Source organism: Agelaius phoeniceus, chromosome 29, assembly GCF_051311805.1.
Source record: "Agelaius phoeniceus isolate bAgePho1 chromosome 29, bAgePho1.hap1, whole genome shotgun sequence".
Classification (NCBI taxonomy): Eukaryota; Metazoa; Chordata; class Aves; order Passeriformes; family Icteridae; genus Agelaius; species Agelaius phoeniceus.
The window spans coordinates 225,731-235,871 of NC_135293.1; the positions used below are offsets into that span (position 1 = coordinate 225,731).

The following is a 10,141-nucleotide window of genomic DNA, read 5'->3' on the forward strand; positions in this document are numbered from 1 at the left end:
CGGCGAGGGGAGGCAGCTGGGGAGCGGCGCCGGGCGGGGGCCACGTCCCGAGGTGCCCAGGAAAGGGCGGGGGGCGCTCAACTGTTAAAAAAATTTATTAAAATGTCCAGCAGTACAGAAAGGCAGAGTCAGAAATGGGGAGGGGGCGCCAGGAGGGGGTCGGGGAGGGGGTGGGGACACGGCAGTCACGTCGCAAACAGCAGAGATCGGGAAGCGCCGTACACACACACGCACACGCCAACTCCAACGGGGACCCGAAACGAACGGAGAGGGGACGGAACCAAACCGAGCGCCCCCAGAGCAGGCGCGGAGCGGGACAGGGACCCCGCCGCCACCGTGTCCCCCCCGCCCCACCCGTGCCGGCCGCGGGGACGCCCCGGGGAGCTGGGGCAGGGAAATGGGGAGGGGGCGCTGCTAAAAAACCGGAGCCACCCCAGGCGGGACAGGGGGGGTCGCCTGATTCACCCCCGATTTGGGGACAGGGACAGAGCCCAGCTTGGGGGGTCCCCGTGCGGGGCTGGGGGCTCCAGCCCGGGCCGGGGGCTGAGCGCGGGACATGCAGGGAGGGCTGGGGACGCACACGCAGCCGCCCCCTCCGGATCCTATTCCCTACGGGGCCGGGCATCCTAAGGAGCTAAAGCCAAAAAGGGGGCTAAAAAAAGGGGGCGGGGAGGGGGTGGGACGGGGGCGGGGGACGCCACCACATCCCCCGGGGGCCCCTTTGTGCTCGCCCGGCTCTAGAAGTAGTGGCCCTCCTCCATCCAGTCCAGCCGGAGGCGCTGGCGGTGTTTTCGCCGCTCCTTGCGGGGTTTGTGGTGGTGGTGCTGGTGGTGCGGGTGGCTGTGCCGGTGCCGCCGGTGCCGCCGCGCTCGGTGCGACCGCCTGGCTAACGGGGGGCAAGGCAGGGCAGGCGGGGGGCTCAGCCCGGGGCTCCGGAGCCCCTCGCACCCGGACCAGCCCCTCCCCGGCTCCCCCACTCACGTTTTGTGCAGAGGATTTTGGGCCGGTCCCACTTGCCGCTGCTGTGGCACTTGATGGTGGGCACGTGGCGCTGGGCGAAGCCCTCGCGGCACTGGTAGCGCACGCTGGAGTGGATGTTGTACTTCTCCTTCCTCTTCCCCACCGGGAAAGCGTTCGGCACCTCCGGGGGCGGCCCGCACAGCACTGGGAGCGGGGGGCACGGAGCTCCGTCAGCCCCCGTTACTGGGAGTCACTGGGAGTCACTGGGAGTTACTGGGAGTTACTGGGAGTCACTGGGAGTCACTGGGAGTTACTGGGAGTTACTGGGAGTCACTGGGAGTCACTGGGAGTCACTGGGAGTTACTGGGAGTCACTGGGAGTTACTGGGAGGGGACAAGGGACGCCCAGGAGCCCCCCCGCCCATCCCTGGGGACACCGCTGGTGGCTTTGGGACAGGCTCGTCCGTCAGGGCGGCAGCGAGCTGTCCCCAGGGTTTAATTGGTTAATTAATGGCCTTATTGGGGCGTCATTAGCGCGCGGGGTGGGGAGGAGCGGCTGGAGGTTAATGGAACTCCCGAGGTAAGGAATGGGAATTTAATGGGTTTAATGGGAGCAAATTAAACCAACCCGAGCGCCGAGGGGAGGATTGATCGCGGGGAAGGAGGAAAAATGGAGATTTAGGGGAGAACTGCGGGAGCTGGCCTGGGAGAGGGGCTGGGGATGGGGAGGGGGCTGGGGGCTGCGGGGTGGGGACAGGGACACGGGGACACCTGCGGGACGGGGACACGGGGACACCTGCGGGACGGGGACACCTGAGGGATGGAGCCGGGGATGCCGGGGCCGCGGGGTGAGGCCGGGCCAGGCCGGGCAGGCCGGGCGGGCGCTACCTGTGCCCTTCTTGCAGATGTAGGGCAGGTTGTAGTTGCAGGGCACGTCGTTCCACTTGCCGATCTCGTGGGACACGAGCACCACGCAGTCCTCGCCGCCCGCGAAGAAGTTGTCGGGTTGGTTCTCCCGCCAATTCTCGTATTGCTGCGGGGCCACCGGAGCGGGTGACGCCCCCCGCACCCCCTCCCCGCACCCCGAGCCCCCCGAGCCCCCAGAGCCCTCACCAAGGCGGTGTTGTCGGTCCACTGGAAGTCCTGCTCCACGATGCGGTCGTTGAGGCCGATCCAGGTGTTCTCGTGGCCGAAGCCTGCGGGGAGAGGCAGCGGCGGCTCGCACGGAGGGGGCGAGCGGCACCCGGGGCGGGGGGATCGGGGACCCCGGCCCACCGCTGATGAAGGCGTGCTCCTCCTGCGAGTGGATGCTGGTGAGGTGCCCGGCCCGGCGCCGGCAGTCGCGCTCCGCGTCCTCCCAGGAGCGCCGGCGGGCGAAGTAGCGGTAGCAGTGGCCCTGGAACTTGTGCCAGTTGTGGTCACAGCCCTCCGTGTCTGCGGGGACGCGGCGACAGTGGCGGCGCAGCGAGGGACCCAGCCCAGCCCCTCCGGGCGGGCTTTGTGTCCCCTCCCGCGGTGGCACGGCCGGGCCGGGGCCACACCGGGCGCTGTCCCCACCTTTCTCGCAGCGGCTGCCGCCGTAGCTGGGCAGGCAGAGGCACACGAAGGAATTGACCTCGTCGATGCAGGTGCCGCCGTTCTGGCACGGGCTGGACAGGCAGTCATCGATGTCTGCGGGGACAGCGGCAGCTGCGGGCGCGGCGAGCGAGGAGGGGGCACCGCGCCGCGCCCGGAGCCGCGGGGCCACCGCCGCCCGGTGCCCGGGCCCTCACCGATCTCGCAGTTCTCGCCGGTGAAGCCCGGGGCGCAGCTGCAGCCGCACACGGTGCCGTTGGCGCGGCTCGTCCCGCCGTGCAGGCACGGGTTGTTCTGGCACGGGTCCGGCGGCGCTGCGGGGCGGCAGCGGCGCCTGAGCCAGGCTGGGGGGGCGCGGTGCCAGCCCCGCTCCCATCCCATCGGCTCCCAGCGAGGAAATTCCGATTAAAGGAGCGACACCGCCCAAACCTCCGCCTCAAAACCTGCCGCCATCAGCCCCGGTGCCCGCGGCTCACCGTGCCCGCAGCTCACCGTGCCCGCTGCCGTTGCCGGTGCCCACCCAGGCCAGCAGCTCCCGCTCGTCCAGCGCCGGCTCCTCCCCGCTGCCGCTGTCGGTTTCCAGCAGCGGGGACGCCCCCGGGCCCCCCAGCTCCGGCTCCGCGGAGGGCTCCAGGAGCAGCCCCGCGCTCGGGGACGCCGCGGGCTCCGTCCCCCCGGGCTGGGGGGCACCGGGGGGCGGCCAGGGCCCGCGGGCGGCCGAGCCGAGCGGCGTGGGCGGCTCCTCCCTCCTGGCCTCCCCGGAGGCGTCCTCCTCGCCGGGGCCCGGTGGGGTTGGGGGGCCGGGGGTGGCGGGGGGGGACAGGAGGAGCTGCTCGGCTGCCCCCGGCTCCGGCGCGGAGCGCTGCGTGGGCTGCGGCTCAGGGGGAGCGAAGCCTGTGGAGCCCTCCTCGGCCAGCGGCTCCAGCGGCGCCGGCTCCTCCGGCCGCTCGGTGCCGGCCCGCAGCAGCGCCTCGGGGGCCGCGGGGGAAGGGGACGGTGAGGGGACATCCCAGGCCGAGGGGGACGCGGCCGCTTCGCTGCTGGGCTCGGCTGCGCCATTCCCATCATCCCTGGGTTCCTGCGGCTGCTCCCGGCCGGGCTCGGCCGCCCCGTGGGGAGCCGTGGGGCCGGACCGGGGCCCCGGAGGAGCCGCCTCGGTGAGGCCGGGGGGGCCAGGGTGTCCCTCTGGCTCCAGGAATGTCACCGCCTTCCTCTGCCTCTCCAGCGCGCCGTCCCCCGGGGCCCCGCTGCCGTCGCCGCCGTCCCCGCGGGGCTGCGGGGACAGCTCGGGACCCTCGGCCACCAGCGGGGCCGGCGGCAGCGGGGGCAGCGGGGGCACGGAGCCCCCCTGGGACGGGGCGTCCCCGGAGAAGTCCTCGGTGCCGTCCGCACGTGGCCTCGGGGCGTCCCCGCGGGCGCTGGCGATGTCCCGGTGGCCCCGAGCGTCGCGGGGAGCGGCGGGGGACGGCGGCGGCGCGGGCGGGGTCCCCGCGGGGGCCCCCGAATCCGCCGGGGCGGTGGCCGGGGCCAGGAGCCCTGCAAGAGACGGCACCGCCGTGGTGTCACCGAGAGGTGACGGCGCCGGGAGCCGCGGCCGTGTCCGGTGTCACTCACCAGGGCTGGCGTCCTCCGCCAGCGCGTTCGGGGACGCGTGGGGACCCTCCCGCCGGGGGCTCTCGCTGCCGCCTCGGGGGGGGCTCCACAGCTCCACGGCCTTGGCTGCGGCTCCCCTCGCCTCCTGCGCCAGCACGGGGGCCTGGGTGACGGTCCCCGCTGCCACCGTGGGGTCCCCAGAGCTGACGGTCCCCGCTGCCACCGCCGGGTGCCCAGAGCTGACGGTCCCCGCTGCCACCGTGGGGTCCCCAGAGCTGACGGTCCCCGCTGCCACCGCCGGGTCCCCAGAGGTGACGGTCCCCGCTGCCACCGCGGGGTCCCCAGAGCTGACGGTCCCCGCTGTCACCACCGGGTCCCCAGAGGTGACGGTGTCCGCTGCCACCGCCAGGTCCCCAGAGGTGACGGTCCCCGCTGCCACCGCGGGGTCCCGGCTGTGCCGCTGGAGCTGGAAGTGGCGCCCGTTGAGGCCGGGGCGGCTCCGCCTCGGGGCGCTGGAGCTGCCCGGGGTGGGGCTGGGGGTCTCGGGGGCCGCGCTGGGGACCGTGCCCAGCCCAGGCGGTGGCAAGGCCGGGCCGGCGCTGTGCTCCGGGCCGTGGGGATGAGCCGCGAGCGTGGCCGGGGGTCCCGCGGGGTCTCCTCGGGCCGGGCTGGCGCTGGGAGGGTCCCGCCGGGGGCTCTCGGGATCCACCACGTTCAGAGCCTCCTCCTCGCGGGGCCACGCCAGCGCGGTGGCCGCGGTGGCCGCGGCGGGCGGCGGGGATGTGGCAGGGCCCGTGGCCGGCCCCGGAGCCGCCGGTGCCGCCGGCAGGGCCGTGCCAGGGCGGTCACCGCGCGGTGCCACGGGGCTGCCGCTGGGCGCCCGCAGCTGCTCGTCCTCGTCCCCGCCCAGCGCCGCGGGCCCCGGCGGGGGCAGGAGGTCGTAGCGGTCGCGGGGGATGTCGCGGGTGTCCCCCGAGGTGCCCGGGTCCTCGCCGTGCTCCACCAGCACGTTGTCGCTGCCCGGCGGGTCGGGCGTGGCTGGCACCGGCAGCACCGGCGGCTCCGTGTCGCCGTGCCCCGCGGCTGTGGCGACACCACGGGCGTCAGCGGCGGCACCGAGGGCACCCCTGGCGTGTCAGCACCGAGCGCCGCATCCCCCTCTCCGCGCCCGGGCGGAGCCGAGCTCCCTCCCAGCGCCGCTCCCCTCATTTATCTCATTAATTCCCCAATTAAAGATTCATCCGCAGCAATTTTCCCGCGGGAAGGCGGGAGGGGCGGGGGGTCCGGGGGGCAGTTCGGGGGTCCCCCTCACCTTTGTAGCAATAAGCGTCGAATCTGGAGGCGGCGGGGGGGAAGCCGGTGCGGTTCGGGAACTGGTAGAGGGTCCGCACGCCCGGGGCCTCGCCCCCGCACTTCCTGCGCGGCTGGCGGATGGGGTAGCGCACGCTGCCGTCCGCCAGCCAGCCCGGGTCGCACTGGTCCAGGCCCTGTCGCCAGGCCAGGTAGAGCTGGCCCGTGGTGGCCAGCGACGCCCCGCGGCTCCGGCAGTGCCTGCGGGCGCCCTGCCAGGTGAAGCGCCCCGGCGCCGTGGCGTAGAACACGGTCCCTGCGGGAGAGGGCGGCTCTGGGGACACCGCGACACGACGGGGATGGCCCGGGGCGGGGCGGCGCTTTCGGGATGGCCTCGCGGCCCGAGCGCTGCGGCCACGCTCGGTGGCGGCGCCGAGGATGGCACGGAGCGCTGGAGCCCATCCGGACCCGCTGGAGAGGGACGCACAGAGCTGCGGCCGGGAAGGGACATCCTGGGCACCCAGCCGTGCCAGGGACACAGAGGGACATCCTGGGGACACCATGGCCATGGAGGGACATCCTGGGCACCCAGCCGTGCCAGGGACACGGAGGGACATCGTGGGGACACCGTGGCCATGGAGGGATATCGTGGGCACCCAGCCGTGCCAGGGACACAGAGGGACATCCCGGGCACCCATCCGTGCCAGGGACATGGAGGGACATCCTGGGCACCCAGCCGTGCCAGGGACACAGAGGGACATCGTGGGGACACCATGGCTGGGAAAGGACATCGTGGGCACCCAGCCGCACCATGGCCAGGAAAGAACAGGGACCTCCCTGGGCACCCAGCCGCGCTCTGGCCATGCCGTGGGCACGCAGGGCCCCCTGGGCACGCAGGGACCCCCCGGGACCCTCCCGGCGCGCAGCCCTTGCCTTGCAGCTCCCGGGAGTAGCAGTAAACGTCGTAGAGCTCGTCGGGCTCCCTGCGGCCGTAGCTGCGCACGCCGGGGAGGCTCTCGCGGTCTCCGTAGCAGCCGGGCCGGGACAGGGTGATGGGGTACCTGCCGGGAGGGGCGCGGTGGGCGCGGGGCTCCGCGGGGAGCGCGGCCTGGGGCTGCCCGGGGGATCCCGGGGCTTCCCAGCGCTGCCCGGGGCTGCCCGGAGCGGCCCCGGAGTGGCCGGGATGGCCGGGGGTGGTCTGGGGAGTGGCCCGGGGGTGACCAGAGGGTGGCCAGAGGGTGGCCCGGGGGTGGCCCGGGGGTGGCCCGGGCTGGTTTGGGGGCCGGCCCGCCCCGCACTCTCACCGCACGCTCTGGTCGCTCAGCCAGCCCGCGTCGCAGTTGTCGTAGCCGTCCTCGAAGGCGGCCTGGAGGTGCTGGGGGGAGGCGATGACGGCGGAGTTGTCGCGACAGGCGCGGCGGGCGGCGGGGAAGCTCAGCGCGTAGCGCTCGCCCGCGGGCCGGTAGTGGAACACAACGCCTGGGGACACCGAGAGGGGACATGGGGCAGCAGGACACGGCTCGGGTGGGGCCCGTGGGGCGCGGGATGCAGGATTGGCGTGGGATATAGGGCTGGCTCGGGATTTAGGCCTCAGACAGCTCACAGAGAGTGCACAGGGCTCGCGGGGTGCAGAGCTGGCACGGGGTCCATGTGGGGCTGGCACGGGGTCCCTGTGGGGCTGGCACGGGGTCCATGTGGGGCTGGCACGGGGTCCATGTGGGGCTGGCACGGGGTCCATGTGGGGCTGGCACGGGGTCCCTGTGGGGCTGGGTCGAGGTTTTGGGCTCATGGGGTACAGAGCTGCCATGAGGCGCTTGGGGCACGGCTTGTAGGGTGTAGGGGGTACACGGTGGGCACAGCTGCCATGGGGGGCACAGGGTACATGGAGTGCACAGATCTGTGGGGTGCAGGGAGTAAATGGGGTGCAGGGAACAACTGGGGTGCCCAACCCACCCTCCCTCCCTGTGCCCCAGGGGCGGCACGCCCCCCGGCCGTGCCCCCCGGCCGTGCCCCCCAGCGCCCCCCGGCCGTGCCCCCCGGCCGTGCCCCCCAGCACCCCCCCAGCCGTTCCCCCCCGGCCGTGCCCCCCTGGCCGTGCTCCCCAGCACCCCCCGGCCGTGCCCCCCGGCCGTGCCCGGCTCACCCGTCACCTCCAGCGGCAGCAGGTCCTGCTCGTCCTCGATTCCCGCCACCACCTCGCAGCGGTAGAGCCCCGCGTCGCTGGCGCGGGCCGCCCGCAGCTGCAGCGTGGCGTTGGAGCGGTCACGGGCGTAGCCGGGCAGCGACACCCGGCCCTCGTAGGCTCTCACCACCTTCACCGCGTTCTCCTTGGCCACCAGGACGGGCGCGTCCTCCCGCTGGCCGCCGGCCGAGCGCACCTTGCTCCATTTGACGCGCGGCGGCTCCGGGGGCTCGTTGGGCCCCAGGGAGGCCGAGGGGTGCAGGAGGAAGAGGCAGGGCAGGGTCACGGGCTCGCCCAGCCCCACCCGCACCGCCTGGTGCTGCACCCTGGTGATGTGGATCACCTTCCCCTCGTCCTGCGAGCCTGCGGGGACAGCGGCTCGGCTGCCTCGGGGGTTTGGGCGCAGCACGGAGGGCTGAGGGGCACGGCAAGGTGTGGGGGGCTCCTCCCGGGCACTCCCGAGCCCCCCAGGAGGGGCAGGAACGGGAGGATGAGCTGGGATAAAGCGCGGCCGCCCCATGGAGCGGCTGCAGCCCGACCGCGACCCCTCTGGGGCTGAACCCCAGCTCGGAGGGGTCCGCGCCCCTCCCCAGGATGCTGCCCGGCCCCTCGGGGTGTCCCCAGGCCCAGGGCGCTGCTCTGCACCCTCGCCAAAGGCCACCGAGCCCGGTGGAAACCGAGCCTGTGCTGGGATAAAGCGTGGCAGGACCGTGACCACCCCCTCCTCCTCCTCCTCCTCCTCCCGCACTAATCCCGTCCCAGCCTGTGCAGGCTCCCAGCGCCGCAAATCCCCCGCGTCTCGGACCCCCCGTGCCCCCCCAGTGTGGCCAGGGACCAGCTGGGGGCCGGGGACAGCCACTAATCCCCCCCCCCCCGGGACCTTCCTCCCCCTCCTCCCCGCCCTCCGAGCCCTGCGCTCATTGGGGCACAGGGAGCGCTCCGGGGTGGGAAATCCCAAAGCCCCCGATCCCAAAGCCCCCGGCCCCAAATGCCCCGATTCCAAAGCCGCCCAATCCCAAACCCCCCAATCCCAAAGTCCCCCGGCCCCAAAGCCCCCCGATCCCAAACCCCCCGATCCCAAACCCCCCGGCCCCAAAGCCCCCCGAGCTGCGGCGTCCCCGCCGCGGGGGCCAGGGGGGGACATGGCTCAGAGCCAGGGCAAATCCCCGGGGGGCTCAGCTGGGCCGTGGGGAGGGGGATTTAAGGATTTAAGGTCTCGCCTGCAGCGATCCCAGCGCGGAGGGAGGGGGCGCGGCCGCCTGGGGGCTTCTCCCTCCCTAATCCCAATCCCGCCGCAGCCCGAGCCCTGCCCGGGTGTTATCGATGAACTGGCCCGGAGTTCATCGTTTATTGCTCTTCGCTCTCTCATTAGCGCCGGCCGCCGAGCACTTACCCAGGACGGCGATGGGGAGGAGGGAGAGCCCGAGCAGGACCCAGCAGGCGGCATCCCCCATCACAGGGACCATCCTGGACCTGCAAGGACAGCGCGGGCTGCCAGGCCGTGCCAGGCCGTGCCATCCTGGACCTGCCAGGCTGTGCCATGGCCGTGCCAGGCCGTGCCATGGCCGTGCCATCCCGGACCTGCCAGGCCGTGCCAGGCCGTGCCATCCCAGACCTGCCAGGCCGTGCCGGGCCGTGCCATTCTGGTGAGCACAACCCCTGGGTGGCACCGGCCACCATCACCTGGCCGCCACCACAACCAAAAGCTGGCATGGGCATCACCCAGGGCGTGCCACTATCACCCAGAGCTTGTCACCATCACCCAGTGCCTGTCACCATCACCCAGGTCCCACCACCATCACCCAGGTCCCACCACCATCACCCAGGGCCTGTCACCATCACCCAGAGCCTGTCACCATCACCCGGAGCCTGCCACCATCACTCAGGGCTTGTCACCATCACCCAGGTCCCACCACCATCACCCAGCGCCCACCACATCCATCCCTCACCCCTGGGCTGCCCAGCCGGCCGGGCAGAGGCAGCAGGGGCACCCCCAGCACCCCCAAAGCAGCCCCAAAGTGCCACCACGTGGGAACGAGCCCGAGCCAAACCCCGAGTGCCCCCCAGCCCCATCCTGGAATTCGCTGCTCCTGGCACGGATCTGAGGGGCACCAGGAGCCCCACACCGAGTGTGCCTCACTCCCCGTCCCTGATGCTCCATTTTCCAGCCCTTGATGCCTCCCCCTGTCCCTTCTGTGCTTTTATGATACGAAAATAGAAAGAAAGAGAGAAATGGCGAGAAAAAAGGAGACCCCCGCTGGCAAAGGGCCTGAGCCCACCCGGTGGGCGCTGCCGGGGGGCGGCGTTGGGGTTTTGGGGTCACACGGCTGAGCCGCTCCTGCCCTGCCCTCAGCATCGCTGCGGGATTGGCTTTGGCAGCAGGAAAAGCGGGAAAGGCCGGGCCGGCCGCACCTGGAGAGCTCAGCTGTCCCCAGAGTGCCCCCGCAGCCGGGACAGGACCCGGCTCTGCTCCTCTGGGCTGTCCCCGCTGCCCCTGGCACACGCAGGGGACGCTGAGCCAGCAAAGCGTTTCTGCCGGGCT

The 10,141-nt window shown here is 72.9% G+C and overlaps 1 protein-coding gene across 2 annotated transcripts; it reads right to left on the reverse strand.

The window, feature by feature from the left end:
- Positions 1–79: 79 nt before the first annotated feature.
- Positions 80–9,090, reverse strand: NCAN (neurocan). 2 transcript variants are annotated; one of them, XM_077191340.1, is made up of 14 exons: positions 8,993–9,090; positions 7,561–7,962; positions 6,722–6,896; positions 6,351–6,478; positions 5,440–5,733; positions 4,149–5,210; positions 3,027–4,070; positions 2,732–2,848; positions 2,517–2,630; positions 2,235–2,393; positions 2,073–2,155; positions 1,848–1,992; positions 982–1,164; positions 80–882 (listed from the first exon to the last, which is right to left on the reverse strand). In XM_077191340.1, exons 1-14 carry the CDS (start codon positions 9,063–9,065, stop codon positions 653–655), a joined length of 4,209 nt encoding a protein of 1,402 aa, XP_077047455.1. In that variant the 5' UTR covers positions 9,066–9,090; the 3' UTR covers positions 80–652. The 2 variants fall into 2 exon arrangements, with proteins under 2 accessions (XP_077047455.1, XP_077047456.1); XM_077191341.1 differs by having other exon boundaries at positions 80–886.
- Positions 9,091–10,141: the final 1,051 nt, after the last annotated feature.